The 22,407-nt window shown below is 52.9% G+C and overlaps 4 protein-coding genes across 5 annotated transcripts; 3 read left to right on the top strand and 1 right to left on the bottom strand.

The window, feature by feature from the left end:
• Positions 1–745: 745 nt before the first annotated feature.
• On the bottom strand, positions 746–8,129 carry TrAtP1_012121 (uncharacterized protein; the record flags this gene model as incomplete). The annotated part of the gene is made up of 2 exons (XM_066115399.1): positions 1,253–8,129; positions 746–1,183 (listed from the first exon to the last, which is right to left on the bottom strand). The coding sequence occupies exons 1-2, from the start codon at positions 6,836–6,838 to the stop codon at positions 746–748; spliced, it is 6,024 nt and encodes a 2,007-aa protein (XP_065971497.1). The 5' UTR covers positions 6,839–8,129.
• Positions 8,130–8,278: 149 nt separating this feature from the next.
• Positions 8,279–12,510, top strand: TrAtP1_012120 (uncharacterized protein). Of its 2 annotated transcripts, XM_014090444.2 has the most exons (7): positions 8,279–9,708; positions 9,777–10,210; positions 10,314–10,337; positions 10,417–11,071; positions 11,176–11,529; positions 11,612–11,681; positions 11,734–12,510. In XM_014090444.2, the coding sequence occupies exons 1-7, from the start codon at positions 9,443–9,445 to the stop codon at positions 11,740–11,742; spliced, it is 1,812 nt and encodes a 603-aa protein (XP_013945919.2). In that variant the 5' UTR covers positions 8,279–9,442; the 3' UTR covers positions 11,743–12,510. The 2 variants fall into 2 exon arrangements, with proteins under 2 accessions (XP_013945919.2, XP_065971496.1); XM_066115398.1 differs by having other exon boundaries at positions 11,612–12,510.
• Positions 12,511–13,057: 547 nt separating this feature from the next.
• Positions 13,058–19,421, top strand: TrAtP1_012119 (uncharacterized protein; the record flags this gene model as incomplete). Its single annotated transcript, XM_014090446.2, has 2 exons — positions 13,058–15,863; positions 15,928–19,421. The coding sequence occupies 2 exons, from the start codon at positions 13,058–13,060 to the stop codon at positions 19,419–19,421; spliced, it is 6,300 nt and encodes a 2,099-aa protein (XP_013945921.2).
• Positions 19,422–19,773: 352 nt separating this feature from the next.
• TrAtP1_012118 (uncharacterized protein) lies at positions 19,774–21,873 on the top strand (the record flags this gene model as incomplete). Its single annotated transcript, XM_066115397.1, has 1 exon — positions 19,774–21,873. The coding sequence occupies one exon, from the start codon at positions 19,774–19,776 to the stop codon at positions 21,661–21,663; it is 1,890 nt and encodes a 629-aa protein (XP_065971495.1). The 3' UTR covers positions 21,664–21,873.
• Between the last annotated feature and the right edge of the window lie 534 nt (positions 21,874–22,407).

Here is a 22,407-nt window from a genome sequence, read left to right as displayed (position 1 = left end):
TTACCGCCTGCCCCTTTGGCGTCTGACGGATGCCCTCAACCTCGGTTTCGTAATCCGCCATGGCGATGGACCGGTACCGCTGTTAACGCACGACTTGTTGATAGGTGTTGATTAGCCCGCCTACTATTTCCGTGGTCCTTGTGCCCGTTCTCTTTGGTGCTGGATGCGTCGTTCGGATTTGGTAGGGTCAGATAAAGGGGGACAGAGTTGAAACAAATATGCGGCATAAACACGGCCAAGGTAAAGTAGAGACTAATACTAAGCTGTACAGCTTCTTACCCTAGAATTTGGCATTTGACAACATCGTAATTGCTACTCTGTTCACAGATGGACCATTACACCCTTTAACCTCGTAATGTTTCCCCCCATCTCGAGTATATAAATCACAAAAGACTGAAAGACCCTATTTAACCATACAGTACGGTTAGAAACGTCACGCAGCCCCGTGGCAGGTAATAAAGACACAATATTCATCAGGAAGTGTATGAGTAAGAAAGACTGGAATAACGGTTGTAAGGGAGCTTTATAGTTCTGTAACCGAGTAGCGTGAGGAGGAGCAGTTTCCGACCAAGTTATTGCCGTCAAGGCTTGTAGGTGTGTAGATCAAGGGTGTTTATTATTCCACGTTGGATAGGACATGTAGGGTCCAAATGGGGGATACATCTAGGATTGAGACTTCAGCATAACAGAGAACAAAAGGAGTCTGCCTATTTGAGGTCCTATATTTCAGTAGAATGCCGGTACCCTATAGTCCGTCCCTTGTCACAGCAACTGACATCTCCACCAACAACTTCTCCCCCCTCCACCCCCCCTGCCTGCCCTCCTGATACCTCACCAACCCGCTCTTATACCCAGCCAACCTCCCATAAGCACCTCCCTTGAAAGCATACTGCATCTCAGGTCCATTCCCTAGCTCAAACGCCATCGAAGTTGAATTAATCATAACTGGCGTCTCCGCACCAATCGTGACCTCAGCCGCTCTCTCCGCAAGGATCCGCGCCGCCGTGTTATCGGCTCGTATATTCTCCGCCGCTTCGTCGTATGTCTGTTTGACTATTTTCTCGGCGTCGTCCCATTCCGTGAGATTATGTTCCTTTATGGCGGAGAAGACTTGTTTCTGGTAGTTGTGTTCTTTTATCGTTGATGCCAGTCTCTCGTCAGGGCTGGAGTAGTATTCGAGTCTCTGTTATTGTCATTTATCGTCAACAGGTAGCTAAAGAGTGCTATGAAAAGATGGAGGGGAAGTGCTTACCTCTTGCCATTGGGTGCTCGCCTCAGGACCGTAGTCATACACACCAGCGGTACCGCTCGCCAACACACTCTGCGGTACATCCATGGATATCAGCGCTTTCTTGTCTGCCTTCATTAGATGCTTTGCGTGCACCTCGGCAGATGCCCTAGTCGCAGCCCAGTAGGCAGCCGTCTCATCAGCACGATTAAAGTTGCCAATCGCCGTCGTGCGCACGGCAGATACGTCACCGAAGCGTACAAACTGAATACCTCTCGCCAGGTCCGTCGCGCGCCACAGCCTGGTTGAGCCTGGGGCGACAGGAGGAGGATGATCGGCATCAAAGAGACTGGACCCAAGTCTGCGAGCAACCGCGGCGGGTATGTCACGGATACTGGAGAATGTGCCGCTGCTCCCCGCTGCCTGTTCGTGACTTGATGGCTCAGAGAGTGATCTGTTGTATTTGCGATTCTTGGTTGTGCCGCCCGGATCGTCAAAGTTGACGGGATCATTCCTGACATAGGCAAAGAGATTCAATCCGTCAGCTACGCCTATGGGATCGGCACATGTCCAACGTCCAAGCCAGGGTGCGTAGTATCTAGCTCCGCAAGCGTATAGGCCGCTCTCCGAGTCCCAGCGATAACTGGCGAATCTGTATGCCCGAGGGGCATCGGTGTTGAAGGTTTGGTAGGTACCGGATCCAAACGGCGAGAACTCGTTGTATGAGACCACCTTGGCATCAGGGTCAACTTGCAGTCGTTCACCGAGGCGGTATCGCACCAGCGCCGTCGGGGAAGATGTGCTGTGCTCAACAAGGGAGATGGGAGTAGAGCCTAGAGCGGCATCGGCGGCGTTGAGCGTACATGTTACGCGTGATGGTTGCAGATCGTCGCCTGTGTATGAGGAGAAAATGTCCCCCATGGGCAGATATCGGATGTCCTTGCTCTTGCGCGGTTGATCATCGTTGTTGTCGCGGTAGCGGTCTGTCACTTTGCGCACACGCGTGCCCTCCGCATCGTAGACATACCACGTCCTCTCAGGCGTGTTTCCATTATCCGCACCAACGTTCTGCGTCGAAAAGGAATCCAGACGATCGTCGTCGTTCCAGGAGAGATGGCTGTATCCCGGTATATGCGTCATACAGCCGTGCCGTCCCGCATCGTCCTCATATTTATACTCCTCAGTCACTTTGCCCACCTTGGTGCGGGTCAGTCTGTTACTCGTCTCTCCTATCGTGATACAACTCTGCTCTGCATATGTGTATGCCCTTTTCCAGCCAGTGTGTCCGGCAGTGTTTGGGGTATTGGACATGGTGAGCATGTTTCCTGCCTTGTCGTAGGCATACGTCTCCGTGTAGCGAATTGTCTTTGAGTCACCTCCAGGCTTATCGTCGTTGAAGCTGTATGGCCTAACATGTTTTGACTGCGAGCCGACTTGGATTCGGCCGGTGGCTTGTACAAGCTGACCGAGGCAGTCATAATGGTATTCTTGCGTCGAATCCGCGTCCTTGACGCCAATTTTGGCCGTGTCTTTTGTCTGGACGACTTTGGCTCGACAGTCATGGGCGTATGAGACATCCTGGAGCACCACGTTATCAGTCGTGCGAATGGTTCTTGTGGCCACAAGGCGTTGTGTCTGCTCGTCATATGTGTTTGTCGATTGCGTCTTATCACCATAAGCGAGGTCGGTGATCATGCCGTTGGCGTTGTATTTGATGCTATTAGTCGACGATGTAGCAGCCCCCGTGCCGTCCGCCTTGAACGACTCGAGAGCCACCAATCGCCCTGCGACGTCGTACTGCCGTCTGGCCATCCCAAGATCCGACGCCACATTCTCGACGGGCAGGTTGAGAGCATTGTATCGACACTCGGTTTTGTGCCCATCCTTTTCCAACGCCGCCTGCTCGTCCTTCACACTCGACCAGTCCAACCCGTTCCGGTACTCGTTGGCATACCGCCGCGTGGACATAGTACACCCCCCCAGAACGTCGAATTTGCCATTGGTAAGCAGTCCAGCCTGGTCACGGCACTGATATATCTGTCCGCGGAGGTTGGACGCAGCGTCGTCAGGCCGCCCCTCCCCGTAAGTCATTTCGGCCACCTTTGTCTCGGCCGCATGCTCCTCCGAAGACAGTCTCCAGACACTCTTCAGCCGTCGCAAGGCATCGTACTCGGACCTTTTTCTGGTCTGCCTGTCTGACCAGGACAAACGTGGCAGACCGTCACTGTCTGAGAGTAGCCAACGCCGACCTCGGTCCATGTTGGCGGTGTGTAGCTGCCGTCCGAGGAGATCATATGCTACCTTCTCCACTGTGCGATCCAGGGCGTCTCGTAGACGGCCCATCTGCCCGCGTAAGTTGTAATCCACCCGCGCATGACGAGTTTCAACTCCCGTGCCAGTCTCGGTGAGAATGGCCCGACCCGGGGCGTCCAAGTGCGTGATAGTGGGAGCATCAGCATACACATCTCCTTGGCGGGCTGCCATCTTATCCTTTGCGCTTGACCCATCAGCCATCCGCTTTTGTCGCCAGGTCGGATAGTATAAAGACCGAGGGAGTCTTTTAAAGTAGGAGCCAACATCGTCATCTGTCGCCGGATCTTCAACGTTGGATGTGTTGCCGGCGTCATATTCAGCCTCGGTCCACGGCGTGAATCGAGTCTTGGACCAGGTGTGATCAGGGTAAAGAACCCCCAATACCCTCCCGAGGGGGTCTCGCAGTGTTGTCGTGACGGGGACGGTGCCATCGCTGGGGGGCGGCAGAGGCCGGAAGGCATGAGATGAGGCACGTGAGGGTTGAAACTTCTGGACCGGCTGTCCTTTGTTGTCGTTGATAACCCATCCGTCAAAATCCCATCCCGTCTTGCCTGTATCACTTGATAGCAAGGTTGACTGTATACCCACGCCACTGCCGCCTAGGTATGTGATCCGCACAGTGATGGGAGATACGTCCGTCCCCTTTCCAACGTGGTCGTGACGGGTCAGCACGGCAACCCGCGAAGGCACGCCGCTCCGGCGGTAAGAGTCGATGTCATATATCGTCCGCTGACTCGCTTCAGCAAGCAGGGACTTGGCTGTTTCTCCGTAAGGCGTCGTGAAAAAGGCATCCAATGTCTGCTGGTCAATCTCCCCTTTGAATCCATCTAGGCTGTTCCCAGTACTGTCCCCTTCTTTCCCCAGAACAGCAACACCTACAGCCCGTCCAAGGGGGTCTGGAGCTGTCTGGACTCGATTCCCATTGGCATCTATGGTCATAATGCTTGCGAGCTTAGCATAGTCGCTAACAGTGGAGATTACGCTGCCCACCGCATTTGTGGTCTTCTTTGCCAAGAGATGGTAGTGGTCCAACTCTACGGTTGATGTGTTGCCATATGCATCCACCTCACCGCTGGGGATGAAGAAACAAGTCCGCGCAGCCTTGAGGCGGTGGCCCGGGTCGTCGTCCCCAAAGATGGAACGCGATGACTGTGCCCACCATTTGCCATCCTCGCCGTTCAATTCAACGTATCCGCCGTCTTTACAATGCGCGGCCAGCACATCCATATCCGCCGCTGGCTTCGCGTCACCGAAAACCTCCTGTAGATAATCTGACGTAAAGACCAACTGGTACTTTCGGTCAACGACAGAAAACTCGGCTGCCACCCCAACGGGTAGTGCCTCAAGCAGATCCGTTGATGTATACGTCGTGCGTTGATCTGCCAGTAAGACACGACACCCTTTGGTATTTGCGTGCTTGAGCTGCTCATCCACGTCAGCGTTGAGAGGGATTTCCACGGCCGCCCTGAGAAAGCGTGCGTCATCCTGCGCAATCATCTCCCACGCATATCGGTCCTTTCCACTGATGGCAGTAGCTGGGAAGACTCTGTATTGCTGGACCTCGGCAGATAGTGGACTCTGGAAACAAGTCTCAGACTCGACAGCGTTGGTATATCTCATCTCGGTGTAGCTAACAACGGTTTCCTCCTGCTTCCGTTGGTCATCGACGTTGGGCAGTTGACTGGATGGTTTGCCATATTCCACGAGGGCCTCCAGAAGAACGTTGCCATAATCATCCGTCTGCAGTGTGAGGCGATGCTGAACGCGGGCATCTTGGATCGACAGCTCGGGCTGGTCCTGCTCGTCCTTGACCGTCGCCCTCTCATAGTGCGCCGTGACCTCCTCTCGTCCGTCCACCCTACACACCAAAGGTGCCGGCGCCGCCTGCCGGAGGACCACGTCGTACGTCTGCTGTGAGATGAGGTATGGAAAAGCAGCCTTTGGATCCGAGGGGTCGGCGCTGAAGACCTCTTTTCGCCGTGGCTGGCCCGCGAGCGCGCGATATGCCTCTGCGGAAACAGCCACGTCAGCCCCCAGCAAGGGCAACGTAGTGCTGGCTATGGCGTCGTGCCGGGGCGCATCAATCTCATAGCTCCACGGCAGGCGACTCGACTCATCTACCCGTCCCGCGCCGATGTAGAACCAGTCCCTGGTGAGGACGGGGGGGCGTTGAAACGGCGAGGCGGCCACCGAGTCAAATTCCTCGGCATCCCACGTCTCAACCATCTGGAAGCCACGGAACATCTTTTCTGTGTGGTCGTAGTAACCGTTGTGGTAGGCATACCGGGCAGTGGACGATGTTTGCGTGACTCTGTCCACCATGACGGTCTGGGAGACGCAAAGGAGCGGAAACGGAAGCTTGGTCGCCCAAGGTGTTCCTTGAGCCGCGTCCTCGCTGTAGAAAGAAAAAGACGACTTGTAGGTACATGCCGTCTCCAGTCCGGTCCCGTTTGACCACTTCTCGAGAAGTCCGGGATGTTGCGGGCCCGAGAGATTCACAAAATAGACCGTTGAGAGCCCGCTGGTGCTCCCAGCGGCGTCGTCGCCACCACCGCGGTACAGGTCGGACACCCAGCATAGGCATGTAAGGCCTTGACCTCCAAGATCAAGGACATCGACAGCCGATGCGCGATCAAGCAGGTGGAACCCTGGAATCACGTCTCCATCACTCCAGTCGTTTCCCGAGCGGTTGTAATAGGCCACAACACCGCCCTCGGGGCGCACATAGAGCAGGTCGGCTGTCCCAGACCCCGTTATATCGGCAAGTCGGACTCGCTGCGGCGAGAAGAGGTCACCAGCGGCCATCAAGGGAGCATTGCCCATGATGATCCTGCATCCGAAAGTTCCATGGCCTGTGTTGGGCCAGTAGCTGACGTTTCCGTTGCGAATCTCGACCATGTCGGCTAGACCATCGCCTGTCATATCGCAGAGCTGAATCAGCGATGTAGGATCTCCCAGAGACAGTAACGGGGCCCCAATGGCAGCCTGCGCCGGACCGAAGCCATCAGGGCCCAAGGATGGCTGCCATACAAGGGAACCGCCAGCCATAGGCACCATGGAGAGCAAATCGGCAGTGCCAGTCCCGCTCAAATCGACAGAGCGGTAATCCTCTGGGTTATCGAGGTTTGGTTGCGACTCAAAGGGCACATAATTCAGCCATCCATCATCTTCGTCGCGTTCGTAAAACCCACGCAGGCCGCCATTCTCGCTCATGACCACGACGTCCAGCGCTCCTGTCCCACGAACATGTTCAAAACGCCAGTCCTCGACGGCAGACTGGGTCATGCTTGGCAACATGCTCACTGGGCGCGGTTCGCCAACTTCTGGGCGGCCATCCGCTCCCGTGACGTTGCGCTGGTAGTACCACCCTCCCCCCCTTGGACTTGGTGAGTATGCCGGGCGCACCTTGGCCGTCTAGGTCAACCCATTGCGCCATGGAGGTGTCCAGCCCCGACATGCGCAGATCCATCTCCTCGACTGGCAAATCTGCAAAGTCGCGGGGCCCCTTGGTATACCCAAGTTCAACTGGCGGCATAGCGAGGGTCCAGTAGTCATTGTCTCCCTGGGGACTGTGGCCCTTTTGAACGGAGCAAGTAAGGAAGCTGACGCCCGAGCGCTCATCTGTCTCGTAATCGAAGCATGTCGATGAGACGAGGCAGTCCTGCCTACCAAGCTCAGATGGGAAGTGGTGAAACATCAGAACGCGACTGCAACGGCGGTATGTCCGTATCTCGAAGCCGCTGTTGTAGGTCGAGAACGGGTCATGGCGACGGCTCCACGCGCTCTCCGCCTTGGTTGTAGGTCGTTCGCCATTGTGCTCGCCAAAGTCAAAGACCACCTCGAACAGCCAATCCAAAGGCCTTGTCACAACGTTCCAGTCATCGACACTGCGGCTAGGCGTAGCGTTCCCGTACTGAATAGTCTTGAGGTAGCGCTGCGAAAAGGACGAATGGACATCGTCAAATACCCCGGACTCGCACACGTTGTCCTCGGGTTTGTACGTGTAAACAACATGATTCCCGCGATCATCATACTGTTCGGAAGCCAGCCATGCGAATACCTTCTTCTTCGCAGACGGCCCTGACCCTGTTTGGCCAAAGATCCGGTCGTTGTCAGAGAGGCCATAGATGGCGACAATGTTGTTGGAGGAAGTCACCCTCCAAAACGCATCAGCCCCGTCTGTCGTCGTCCACTGCTCGACACGCGTTGGCTGGCCCTCTACCCGCGCACGATACTCGCGCACATTGTGCCCATCAGTCGTCCTGGTGGGCTTATCCGAGGGGACCAAGTCTCCCAGGGCGGAATGCACAAACACATCTGCATCAGCGTCATCGTCGTAGGTCGGGACGCCCCGAGACGTCTTGCGCGAGATGGAATCAACCCCGGCTAGACGCCATCCCATACCAAACACGCCACTAGACCCAGCGGCCCCGGAGCTGTACTCCAGGCTAAGAACAGGATCGACATGGGAGGATCGTGCAGAAGAAGTCGGGATGGGGATTGTACAAGTCGCCCCGCCGGTCTGAGTGTCGACCTTGACGTTGAATTTCTCCGAGTTGGACCGACGACTGGCGCCGTTTGCCGTCATTCGTCCAGGATCATGATCGGGACCAGAAGCAGGAAAGTTATTAGCTGAATCTCCGCTACTACTCCGTTGACCCACTTGGGACTGAGGATCATGTATGGGTCTCTTTTCCTTCTTCAGCCCAACGTTAGCGTCCGTAACACAGAAATACACAGAAATACACACTCCTACACCTGTTTCTCAGTGACACGGCATGTGCCTCTTTCCACGCCGTCACGTAAACTTACGGATGTATCTGCCGAAGCGACCACTCCTCCTGGCACTGGCATGCGGGTAAAGGAGCTCATTTCGAGGGCCCGTAGCTGCTACTCTTTGTTTTTTTTCTACAGGCTTCCAGACCTCGCAGGCTCAGGGAAACCAAGTGCTGATATGAAAACCATCATGGATAGTTGCTGGTCTTTTGAGTGTAAATGTGCTTGGTTCTGCTCCCGTGATTTGCGGATACATTGCCTTTTACGGATTTCAGCTCGCCATTAACACGGATCATGGACAAATTCGTTCGAGCTGAATATCCGTTGCTGCGCTGATGCCCGACAAGACTGTGACCGGGTGGTATTCCTCCAGACGCGGCTGTAACGCCTTCCGTCAAGGTCGCATTCGAACAGTTGTTTCTACCAACTACTGGTCATCATCGAAATCCACGAATTCGGAAAGTCCCCGAGGCAGACTCATAATTGGTAGACGACGACAATCCAATATTCACATGCAATCGTGATACCACCCATGGCGAAGAAATAGGGTGGTCAGGCCTGATGGATGTGAGGGGGAAAGGAGGGGATTATGAGCCAATCTCAACGCCAAGCCAGAACACTCAGCTCCTGTTCTCTCCTCAACGGACCAAAGGATCTCCCTTTTCAGTGGTTTGACATCACTTCCAAGCTTAGTCGAGGGACTGGATATCCAGTCTTTTTTCTTCTTTCTCTCCGCCCTGGTTGGTCATGATCATTGTGGCCCGTCTCATCACACTGCATGCCGACCAACCATCGAGAAGAGAGGAGAGACAGTCGGTATCTTTCAGCTCTGGATAGTGACCTTGGCTATACCAAATCTGGCGATAATGGCACTGCCTGCCGCCTCGCGGGAGAGCAAGATTCCAATGCCGTAGAACCTTGATGGAGAGAGAGGACGGGCGCGTCTCGTCCATTTGACTGACTGCTTGAGACTGAGAGACATAAAAGGCGACAGGAGGTAGGAAATAAGAATTGGCTTTTTCTTGTGACGATAAAATCTTTCCTTCTTGTAGACACGGCACACCGTGTTCACTGATTCGCGAAAAACTTCAGCACGCCTCTTGACACTGCTCCTCCGCGTCAACCATGAGCAACAAGTGGGATTACGAGTCCCGCCTGGAGACAACGACGCGCGCTGACTCGGGCTCGTACGACCAGGTTGTCGCCCTCTCACAAGGTCTCATCAACGAAAACTTGCAGAAGCTCTATGACGCTTACCCCGACCTACTCTCCAACCTCGACTACCATGGCGCCCTCGGCAAGTTCAAGGGAAAGATCCTGGCTCCCGTGATTTTGATTCCTGGTGCCGACCAGCATGGCGCCAACCTCAACGAGGTGATTATGAAATTGAGGTACGTCTTGCATTTCTCTGACGTGTTTCTCGATCAACGCCAACAATATTCTTTTTGCGGCATCACAGTTTCACCTCCGGCTCTTTGAAAGGCACAGACGATGAATCCCTCATCGATGACCTCAACGGCTGGACCTTTGCCGTACGCACCATGGTTGTCCCCGACAAGCTGCCTGATCCTTCCACCATCAAGGATGAGAAGACGAGGAAGAGGGTCGAGGAGAAGCGGAAGCAGATCGCGAAGCGTTTCGACCACCCGGGTGACTACGGCATCGATCGGCTTTACATGAAGCTAACCACGGCGCGGTGGGACAATCTGGACAATGACCTGTCCTTTGCGGGATTTGATGAGAAGGGCAAACCCCTCCCTTACATTGAATGGGCGGCGGATGAGGATAACGTCCGTACGAAGAATCTACTAGAGTTTTGGCTGAAGGAATGGAGTTACGATAACGAGAAGAACTCTTTGAACTCGCTGGGATTGACGTTTACGCCTCCAGACAGTGAGTAGCTACCATCTTCCATGTGTCCCGATGGGATATTGTGAGGCGGTTTGATTTGTGCATGCAGTCGGAATCGAAAGGCTGACTTGAAGTTTCCAACTAGCTCCCCAGGTCGAGGCAACTTATGGTGAGCAGATACCCCTCATTCGTCGCATTGTTGTCGCGACTTCCACTCAGTAGTAGCAAATCTAACATTGAGTCGTCAGCCCCCAAGGACGTTCTGCACCAAGTCCACCAATACAAGAGCGAGGCAAACGGTTACAAGGATGGCCAGACCGGCATCGGAGGAGCAGGAGACTGCAACTGCCTCCTATTCCTCGAAATGGTTGATGGCGGCGGCTCCAAACCTCAAGATCCGCGTCTCATCTGGTCCGGAAACTTTGCGACTCTTCACCGCTACGGCCATCCGGCCATCCAGGGCACATTCCTCCTCAACAGCGACATCTTTATGAAGAAATTCCTCCTACCCAACTTCACATTGTTTAATCGGCTGACCGAAATTTACCATAAGCCCGCTACATTCTCAGACGAGGGGAGACTGATATTCTTGCACCTCGAGATTGGGGGCGATCCCAGCTACCCCGACCCCAACCACCCTGTGTACCAGTTCGAACCCGTGCTGGACAATAATAATCAGCGGCTGGTCAGGGGGTACAGGTGGATGAAAACAAGCAAGACGGGTCCAGTGGAGCATGGAGGTGCGAGGTGGTTTAGGGTGTCTACGGAGGATTCTGCAAAGACGGAAGTAACTTGGAATGCTGGTAGTGATGAAGTTGTCATCAGTGGCTTGTTGAAGAGCCATGAGGACTGTCGCGGCGCAGGCACCAAGAGTGGTCTTGACGAGCCCTCGGGCTGGCGAGTGTACGTAACCCCTTAACCCTCCTCCCTTCTCCCTGTCTCTCTGTCTCCAATTACCATGATTTTTGAAACGTGGTCAGCTAACCGAGAGATGGGCATATGAACAGAGACGATTATACAATCACATGGAAAGTTAGATGCAAGATTATTGCAAACGAACAGGAGGACGCCTCCTCAAGTCTACGCCTAGAGATCCAACCTCCTGACAACGGTGCAAGCTCATACGTCGATGTAAATTGGAAGATGAAAAATGATAATTGGAGTACCGGTGGCGACCCGGGTGGCGTTAAGAGACGTTTGGAGGCGGGGTTGCGCTCCGGGATCGACGACATGGTTAAGAATATCAAGAATAAGCTTAAGAAGGCTGGACGACTGACCTACCCCGGCGGTGCTGCCCTGGATTTCCAGAATCCCTCCATGGGGCGATATGGCGATTTGAATGCTGCTGTCAAGATGAGGCCGTATGTTTCCCTCGTTCCATTTTCCCTCTCGTCTATAGCCTCTTCTCGGCTTTACTGACCGTGCGTGTGCCGCGTGTAACAGGTTCAAAGCCGACGGTCGCATCAAAGTACCAGATGTAAAGGACAACGGCGGCAGCAGCATGTCCATACAGGTAGCCAGCACCAGCGTAGCATCACGGGCTGCCGTGGCTAACACGGGCACAGCAGCATTAGCCATCTCTGACATGCCCCTCGTGAATCCCGACTTCCGCGGACCCGTCATCTCCTCGCACAAGCTGACTTGGACCGCACGCTCATCTACGACACCGGATATCGACGGGAAGCTGACTTTGACAATACGGGGTAGCAACGATAACTCCAAGACTGTGAGCCTGGCGGCTTGTGTGGTGTTCTTCAATGTTGGGGACGATGAGGGCAATGGGTGTCTATTTAGGGGTGGGAGCAAATTCAAGTATCGCAGTAGAGGTCCATTTGTCCCTCAGGAAGTTGAGGAGGGGGAAGAAGTTGATGAGCCCAAGCCGAAGGATACTGTGACACTCACTTGGTCCCCCGACATGTACACGACCACCGCAACCATCAACAGCCCCAAGGACACGCCGGTGGTATTGCCAGGAACAAATCCGGCACCGGAGCCTACCGTCGTTCCATGGGAGATTGAAATCCAAAGTGGTGGCTTCTGGGATGAGGCCATGAACGTCCCACCCGGGGCATGGTTCCAGTTGGACATCACTGGCACCCCTGCCGTGCATAAAGGTGGCCCCAAGTTGGTGCGGGTGAGGGAGAAGACGCAGGATAAGGCGGGAAAGATGATTGCGGAGTGGGAGAAGGAGTACCAGGCTGTGTGGTATGAGTGAGGGGGTGCTGCTTCGGTAGTTGGCAGGCCGGAAAGGACTGATGATCTAGGTAGGTAGGCACTGAGTAGGGGAACCAAATCGTTGTACTCAAGTAGTAGGCAGTGTAATATGAGAAAGTTTGTAAGGATATTATTGGCAGTAGGCAGTTTGAGGCCACATCGTGACGAAAGCAAGGCAGCATCCGCAGGCGCTACAGATGCGTCTATACCCGACTGCTACCCCCTCACTCTTATCCCTCACCTACATCTAATGTGTACGCATCATTCATGTATGCACTGTCTATTAAACTGCAATGCATTCCAGAAAGAGCAGTGATCGATGGAGAAGATGTGTTTCTGGCCAGCTGAAGGGAAAGGGGGGTGAGGGGACAGACTTCTACCTTGAACCCCACAACCGTCGTCCCTTTTTGGTCGCGCCACTGCTTAATAGCAAGCTGAAAATGAGCCCGAGAGGAGAAATAGAGTGATAGTTATTTCAATCAGAGAAAGAATCTGTTCTGGGGGTATTGGATGCGTGACTACAAGTACTCGGGGCCTTTTTCCTGAACGTTTGACTTGAGGAGTGCGTCAATTTACGACGACTTTGAACTTTGTCGCCAAACAGTCGCGAAGATCGCGCCAGCCTCCTTCACAAACTCCCAATACGAACAAGAGAGAGGGGAAAAGAAAGAAAAAATGGAGGAATTTTACGAAGCCCTCCGACTGGACAACACTATTACTTCGTCCATCCGCGAGAGCGTCGGAACCAGTCTCCCACTCCCCTCTGCCCTCCGAGCCAGTCTCTCCTCCGAACTCTCGTCCTCCCCAGCTTCTTCCCCTATCTCCAAACGCCTCCAATTCGTGATTGACATTATCGACATTTGCAAGGATGATCGGGAACTCTACCTTCCCATCCTCCAAGACGAAGCTCTCGGCACACTCAACGACGTAGCTTTGAAGTACTACCGTCCTCCTGGCGACAGTGACGCCGCAACCCAACAAATATCCAAAGCCGTACGCCCGGAGCTTCTCTTCCGCGCCCCAACCGCCGTGCTCAGCGCCCTCTGCAACTCCGGAATCCTGGCTATCCAACCCCCTGCCGCAAATATCGCCCTCCGCGAGCTCCTTGCCCTCCACGCCAACACTAACAATGGTGGCAATACGACGCATTCCACCTTTAGCCAATTCACTTCCACACCAGCCTACAAGTCCAATCTCTCGTCTCTTGCCGCTGGCGATGCCACAGCAGTCCAAAAAACCCTAGCCTCCCTCCTCCGTCTGCACGCCCTAGTCACAGACGCAGAAGACCTACCCGCTCTCCTTGATGCAGGCTTTACATCCGCCCGGTCTATAGCCCTCACATCCCAATCTGATTTTACCAGCCGTCTCTCCTCCTCTGCCCTCAGCAACGCCAAACTCGTGGCCATACACCGCGAAGCACAACGCATAGATACGCGCAATGACGCCATCTGGGCCGACATTGTCCGCTCCCGCCGTGAGATTCCAGTCCTTGCCGTAACGGGTATAAAATCTGGCAAAGACTACCCTGGGACAGACGATGTACAAGTCAACCTCGACACACTCTTCCGCGATCTAGACAGCGTGACCGCCGATGAGAGTACCTCTGTCTTGGGCCCGGCGTCATACCTCGTCGATCTCATGCAGCTTCTCCGCGGTGTATCCATCGGGACTTGTGAAAAGGGATGGGAGGTGGAGGACGCCAAGACCATGTTGGATATTTTCTTGCATCGGAGGCCCGATGTGGCGGAGATGCAGTTGAGCAAGGTTGAGGTTGGGACGGCAGTTACGTATCAGGAGATGGTTGTCGAAGTCATGGAGAATTACCTTGAGAAGGAACTTGGTGTGGATGAGGGAGGGATGTATACAGCTGTTGCGGAGAGGGTTGCGCCTATGGTGGTTTTCCCTTATAACAATGCTATGGGGATTACGAGGGCTGCGTTGCATGGGTTGGGCTATTCACGGTATGAGCTGCTGAGGCGATTCCAGACTGATGGGGATCTGGTACATCGAGCTTTTCCTAGCTTGCCAGCGTCAAAGAAAGGGCATTATCTGGCTGCGGCACATGCTACGCATGAGCGGCGGTTGGCTGCTGAGGCACTCAGCTTGCAACCGTTGGACTTTGAGGCTATCACCCAGGAAGGCATTTACACGCACGACTTTGTCACTTTTCTTCAGCAGCAGCATTCAGACCTGGCTTCCAAAACCTATAATCAGGTTGTGGGACTGTCCCTGGCGGGAGAGTACTGGGGTTATGAAGCGTATGACCCGAAAGTGGCAGCGTCATCGCCTGATGATGGATCGAAATCCGGAACACCAACTTGGAAGATGATAAACCCAGCGTCGACTATTAGCCTTCGATTGATCAAGGCCCAGCTTCTGCCGAGATCTGACCTCACACCTTTGGAGCTGAATATGATTCTCAAGACTCGATACTTGAGTAATCGCCTCGTGGTCACGCTGGAGAAGACGGTCGGCGATAAGCCAGGCACAGAACAGAAATTCAGCGACGAACTGGAGGATATGCGATTACAAGAGTCGCCCATGATCGGCCGCTCTGATGAAGCGGCTAGAATATCTCGCCGTACATCCCTCGATCTCCAATCTTTCATCCGTCTCCGAAACGCCCTTGGCTGGTCCATCGAGACAACAGATGCAGCTATAGCCGCCCTCGCTCATCGAGAAGTCATCTATCCTCATGATACAACTCAACACCACGTCTTGGATGGAGACTTTATCCAACGTCTAGCCGCAGCGCAGCAATTATCAATCAAGGCTGGTATCCCCGTCGTCGAGCTGTTCCCCTTCTGGGGCCTCATGTACGCACAATTTCCCAATTCTCTCTATGCGAGACTGTTTCTGCGTAGCGGGTTGGTCAAGTTGTATCCGTCCTTGGCGCTTGTGGATGGAGATGGACGGACGGATGCTACGTTTGGGAAGAATATGGGTGCTGTGTTGCGAGCGTTAGGTATGACGCAGGATGAGCATGTTGTGTTCATGGGGATTATTGGGTTCGATTCCAACACGGCATGGACGCTTGATGGGATTGCTAGGCTATATAGTCATCAGCGGCTGTGCAAGATCCTTCGTCTGCCGGTGAAGAGGTATGCGGATTGGTGGAGGGTTGTTTGTAAGAAGAGGGGTGTTGACCCTTTTATTGATCCGCAGAGTGCGTTGAAGGTATTGGATTTGTGGTTGGATCTGCCAGAAGGGATTGAGTCGAGCCAGCAAGCGCTTGATTTAATCATTTCCTTGGAAGAAGAGGAGGGGGGGAAGTTGGATGAGCATGATTTAGGTGCTGTGGCTAGAATCGTTGGGGGAATAGCAGCTGTTGAGGGGGAGTTTGCTTTGGTTTTGAGTGGTGGAGGGGGAGGAGCTGGAGATGTTCAAGTGTATAGCAGTGAGTTTTTGCTGGCTATGTGTTCAAAGATGTTGAGTCCTTCTGTTGCGAAGGATGCAGTTGATGTGGTTGAGGGAACAGCAAGTATGTTTTCGACATCATTATCATCGCCCTTGGTTCATGAGTTACTTTACTAACTCTTTCCTAGACATCACGACAACGAGCAACAGCATAGCCATAAGCGTGTTTGCTCAGACCTTTCGTCTTAACGTATCAGACGTCATCAACGCCTTTAAAAAGCCGGTGCCAGGCTTGAAACCTGACGAAAGAGAACAAGAGATTGCAGCACGTCGAAAACAAGCCATGGTCTGGATGGTCCCAGAGTTAAAACGTCGAGCAACGGATACTGTCGTCGGCGACTCACTCGCCACTCGTTTCCACGACGCCCCTTCTCAACTCGTTCAGCAGCTCCTGGCTGCCAAGGATCCCACGCCCCTGCCTGGCGTCTCAGATCCGACAAATGCAACATACCTCCAGTCTCTGAACAGCTTCTATGCTTCTATCAAGGACTACTGTTCCGGGGCAACTAGTACATACTTCTTCCCTCCTGTGACGGCGGAGTATACTTTCATCACCGGCTCCGATAAGGGAAAAGCCGCCATCAACGGTCAGGATTGTCCTTTTACGCCTATCCCTGGGCCTAATGTGAAGCGTCTTACTACGCCTCAGCACTTGCGACAGGGTGATGTGGTCTTAGTGGAATGGACGGATGGGTTGCAGTTGGAGAATCTATCGTATTCTACATCAGGAGGGGAGTTGAGCTTGAAAGACAGCTTGATTTGTCCTATTGAGCTTGCACGTCGCGTCTGTCTAACTCTGGGCCACTTGGGACGATGTATGGGCGTGGCTAAAATGTTGGGTCTTGAGCCGGCGGAGGTTGGCTTTCATCTTGGACGGGGGATTGACTTCTCTCGTTTAGACGTCTCTCAACTACTCCAACTACGGTCCTTTATTAATATTCGAGCAAAGTTTTCGACGTCTGGTGTGGCGACTTTGATAGCCTATGTCCAGTACCTTGAACGACTCTCAAGCGGGTCGAAGACGGATACGATCGATAAATTGGTGGCCGCGACGAAACGACTGACTTCACTTGACGCAAGTGACATTTCCGCTTTCTTCACTACGCGCTGGCCAACGGCAACAGTCGAGGACCTGGCCAAAACCTTCCTCGACGGGGACTTATATCCTCTCCAGCAACTAAGTGAAGCTTGCTCCCTGTCCAAGGATCTCGGTGTGCCTATTAAAATACTGCATACATGGGCGCAACTACCCTGGGACCCAAAGAAAGCAGAGGACTTTGAATTTGCAGAGGAATTAAAGACGGCACTCTCATCCTCGTCTGCATCATCTACAAGTGGTGGGGCACTCGTACGAGCAAAAGAAGTCGTCCTCACGAGGCAACAACGCGTATTGCAAGAATACATCATCCGTTTGCCAGTCTTTGTCAGCCGCGGTATCGTCACCACCGACGATCTATCGGCAGATTTCCTCATGGACCTACAGATGGGTCCACCAATGGAGACATCACGAATCGGGCAGGCCATTGCCAGCGCACAACTTTTCATACAACGATCGATGCTAGGGCTGGAGAAGGTGTACGGCGTATCGACAACCGCAGTCGATCAATCCCTCTGGGCTTGGATGTGTAAATTTACACTCTGGCAAGCTAACCGCAAAGTCTTCCTCTATCCCGAGAATTGGGTCGACCCCTCCCTCCGAGACGACAAAACCCACGCCTTTGAGGAATTGGAGAGTAAGATGCTCGAAGCAAGTCTGGACCGGGATACCATCAGCCAATTACTCCGTGAGTATGTCTACGCTATCCATGAAGTCGCCGACCTCGAAGTGTTGAGCTATCTCTGGGAATCGACCAAGAACTATCGCGGGAGATATCACTTCTTTGGTCGGTCGCGTGCGGCGCCTTTTGTGTTTTACTATAGGCAGCTTGTGGTCACTGGAACAACCACGATGTCGATGAGTTGGAACTGGCTTCCGTGGAGTAAGATGGAGGTTGATATTCAGACGCATGAGATTGATGCTGACCAGAAGCCTCTTGCTCATCCGGGGAGTTATCTTCTCCCTGCGCTGTTCAAAAATCGGTTGTTCTTGTTTATCCCGCAGATTGCAAGGCAAGCGAAGAAGGGAAAGGATCAAACGACGAGTTTGGCGGACCAAGCAAAAAATGTTAATGGGCCGTCCAAGGCGGAGGAGTTTTGGGAGATTAAGATGGCTTGGGTTGAGATGAGAAATGGGAAGTGGTCTCCCAAATATATCACTGCTACTGGAATTCATGTCGGTGTGGCTTCGGGTGAGAGTGCTTTACCTTCCATATCATCTTTTCGCTTCCGATTGGAGACGACGGATGGAGGTTTGAGCCTTGCTATTCATGTGGACAGGTGGAAAGCTTCTGGGAATGGAGGTGAGTTTCAGATACTCGGACGTTTTGAGATGCAGGGTCTTCGACTGCGGTTGATCGACGGTACCGCCGGTTTAACAGTTGGGACGCACATCGACACGGAGATGGAGTTTGGACGGATTACGCACTCGAGTTCGACTGACAACATCTCGACATTGAAGAGCCAAGTTGAAGCCTATACACTCGGTATCGATGAGAAAGAACACTCACTTCTGGCGGTTCCTAGCCCGAAGACAATGACGGAGACGTATGCACTCTCGTGGCTTCTGACCAACAATGTCTCTCAGTATCCGGGAGTCCTGGGATTGGTTGTTGAAAGAACTACACCGACGCAGGCTTCGCTATTCTTTGGCTATCCTGGAATGACACTTGAGGGTAAAATCGACACCAGCAATAAGACGACAATCTCGACGTCGACCATGACACATGACTCGGCCTTGTATCTCGTCGAGGAGATTGCCGGCACGGAGGGTTATCACGCCATCTTTGACGCACTCGAGCACCTCCCCAAGGACATGAAGAACAGGTCTTTTGGATTCCAGAACAGAGAGTACAGGGAACTGGCCATGCCAGCCTCGATTTACAACTGGGAAATGGGCTTCCATGTCGTGTCGCTATTGATGGAACGACTTCTCGCCACACAGCAATTCGACCTCGCTATCGAAATATCCCGTCTCGTCTTTGACCCGTCACGAGACGACGCGGAACCCGACAGTGCAGCAGCAATAGCAGCAGCCACCCCCAAGCCACTGTCTAACCTCGACCGAAGCTGGCGTTTTGTCCCCTTCAAATCAGCTGATCTCCGTCTCGGCGGGTCTGTACGACAGATTATACAGAATCTCAAACCCTTACCAGCTAAGCACCCCGAAGTACAAGACTGGAAAGCAAATCCCTTTTCCCCGCACGCCGTTGCTCGGAAACGTCCAGCCGTGTATATGAAACGCTTCGTCATGAAGTGCATCGAGATTCTCATCGCAAGCGGTGATCAGTACTTCCGGCAACCATCCCTTGAGGCGATACCTATGGCTACGCAGCGATACACGGAGGCACTGACACTCTTTGGTCCGGCACCGGCTACGATTGTGTCACCTACGAGGCCTGTCACCAAGCGTTATGATGATATAAAGTCTCTTGTGACGGATTTTGCTACGGCTACCGTAGATATGGAGCTCGAGTTTCCGCATTTCGTCAATACGCATGTGAGGGGGGAATGTGGGGACCCGTGATGGGACATTGGGCTTTGTCCGATCAACGTATTTTGGTATTCCAGCGAACCCGGCGATACAAGCGTTACGTGATCTCATTGACGGAAGACTGTACAATATCCGTCACGGTTTGGATATTGATGGGAATCCACGTCGTTTGCCGTTGTTCGACCCGCCTCTGGATCCAGGACAGTTGATCGCTGCTAGAGCAGGTGGCGCGAGTCTTGCGAGTTTGGCTGGGGGTAGGACGGAAGGGCCTATGCCAAATTGCAGGGCTAGGTTTCTTTTGCAAAAGGCGCAGGATTTGTGTGCCGAGTTGCGGTCACTTGCCGAGTCTTATCTATCTATCAGGGAGCGGAGGGATGCGGAGGCTATGGCTAGACTTCGTGCGAGACAGGAGACTGGGGTGTTGTCACTTCTGAATGATGTTAAACAGCATCAAGTCTTGGAAGCGACATCAGCGCTGGAGACGCTGGCTGAGACACGCAAGTCACATATATTGCGGCTGACGTACTTCCTTGCTTTGATCGGAGAGTCTACTGATATGGTTCCATCTTCTGACGCGGACTGGGTTGATCTTGACTTTGGCATTCAACAACCAAATAAGGATGAGTTGCGGATGAGTGCAGAGGAGTATCTCGAGTCCGCTTCGATGGAGTCGGCGTTGTATACGAATAAGATTGCTACGGGAATTGAGCAGAATGCTGGATTGCTCATGGCGTTGCCGAGTCTTACTATACAGGCAGAGCCTATGGGTATTGGTATCTCGACACAGATGGATGCGTCTATTATCGCCAAGGCTCTTCTTGTGGGCGCGAGCGTTATCCGGGCTGCGGCACAGGCGAGTACGGATATGGCGAGTCGTGCTGCTCGAAAGGGACAGCTCGTTCGGCAACTGCAGGAACGTCGGATGCAGGCTAATCTCGCTGGTCATGATATCAAGATTGTCGATAAACAGATCGAGAATCAACAGAAACGGGTTGAAGTTGCCAAGGCGGAGTTGCGTGCTCAGAAGCAACAAGCCGTTGACGCAGCTGAGATGGAAGAGTTTCTGCGAACCAAGTATTCTTCTGATAAGCTATACTCTTGGCTTGAAGCTGAGACGAGGAAGTTGGCTTATCAGTCTTATCTTGCTGCGCTAGATATGGCGAGGACAGCGGAGAGGGCTTTACAGTGGGAGTATGGGCCTAGGGCGCAGCCTTCGTTCCTGAGTAGTGCGTATTGGGATGAGTCGAGGGACGGGTTGCTCGCTGCGCAGGGGCTGAGTGCTGCTTTGCATCGGATTGACAAGTTTCAGATGCAGGGAACGCCGCATGATTATGAGCTTACAAAGACCATCTCTCTACGTCAGGTGGCACCTCTGGCTCTCCTTAGTCTGCGAACGACTAGGACGGCTGAGTTTGAGATACCAGAGGTTTTGTTGGATTTAGACTTTCCGGGACATTTCTGTCGGAGGATTCAGAGTGTTGCTGTGTCTATGCCGAGTATAGTTGGACCATATACGGGTGTGAATTGCTCGCTAAGGTTGTTGGAGCACCGGTATCGGCTCAAGGCTGGTGTTTCGCCCTTGACTGGGAGTTATTATAATCAGGATGTGGCTGGGGATGAGCGGTTCCATACGGATAGTGTACCGATCACTTCTGTGGCTCTGAGCAGTTGCTCGCATGATAGCGGGACATTCGAGTTGAGCTTTGGCGGGGAGCGGTACGCGCCTTTTGAAGGCGCTGGTGTAATTTCTCGGTGGAAGTTGGAGTTGCCCGGTCCGTTTCGACAGTTTGACTACAACTCGATTGGGGATGTTTTGTTTACGGTCAACTTTACGTCGCTGGAGGGAGGCGCTACTTGGAAGAATCAGGCTACACAGGCGGCGAGGGATTTCAGGAGCCAGATTGATGAGAGTCTTGGGAATGATGGGGCTTTTCTCTTTGTTGATCTTGCGGCTGACTTTTCAAATGAATGGCGAGGGTTTGTGAGCCGGATTAGCAAGGCAGAGGGCACTGACCGGCAAAAAGTTGTCAGTATGAGTGTGGAGAGGTTGCCGAATATGTTACCCTTTTGGAGTTCGGGGCATGCCGTCAAGGTTCAGCATGTTTGGGTTGCTTTGCAGCCGGCTGTGGGGGGAAGTGAAGGTTGGAAAGGGTCTGGCGAGGTCGATTTGTTGGGGAGTCCGTTGGTTTTGGAGGCGGAGAAGTCGAGTGATGATTTGAAGGTATTGGGGGGTTCAGGGGGGAAGTTGCTATTGGTAAGGGGTTTGAGGATTTGAAGTTGACGTTTGGGATGGCGCCAGAGAGGGTTAATATGAAAGTGCCGAGGAGTTGTTGCTTGATTATTCAGTATACGCTCCCGAAGGAGGGTTGAAGATCCCCATGTCGGGGAATACAGGCCATTCCTTGGCATCGCATCGCCCAGCCTCACCAGCCCCAACAGCCATTTCCGCGTATCCGCACTTTTACCCGGGCTGCCGAGATAATATTAATATAGTAATAAAGTATAACATTATAGCTACTTTAAAAAATAAAAAGTACTAGTAAGTTTAAGCTATATAGTTACCATCTAACATAAAAAGCAGGAGTATGAGGATATAATAGCTAAATAGTAAATAACCCTTAACCCTAATAGAAGCTTCCTATAAGCTTGTGGAAATAGTGCTTGTAAACTGGGATAGGGCTACAACTATCGTGATGCGGAACGCCGTTTACATAGACAACTCTTGTCGCTCCCATATGCAATATGGCGCCAAGGCCAGCTACTAAATTCATGATATATAATATTTGAATCATAACATCTAATACTTTGTCGGTTTAGTATAGTTTGATATCGCGCTCCACTTGATCGCCAGGGCCATTCCGCCTCAAGCTTGTCCTTGGATATGTAAGGCTAAGGCTCCAATGCAAGAGCTGGATTCCAACTGAAAAAGCTCTTATACAAGGCGAAATGGAGAATCGCTTATTATTTATGGTATATGCCATTGTAACTCCGAGAATCGTGGCTTGCTCATTTAGGTCTC

Source organism: Trichoderma atroviride, chromosome 7, assembly GCF_020647795.1.
Source record: "Trichoderma atroviride chromosome 7, complete sequence".
Lineage (NCBI taxonomy): Eukaryota > Fungi > Ascomycota > Sordariomycetes > Hypocreales > Hypocreaceae > Trichoderma > Trichoderma atroviride.
The sequence above is the reverse complement of the archived record's forward strand: the minus strand, read 5'-3'. Positions and strand labels throughout refer to the sequence as shown.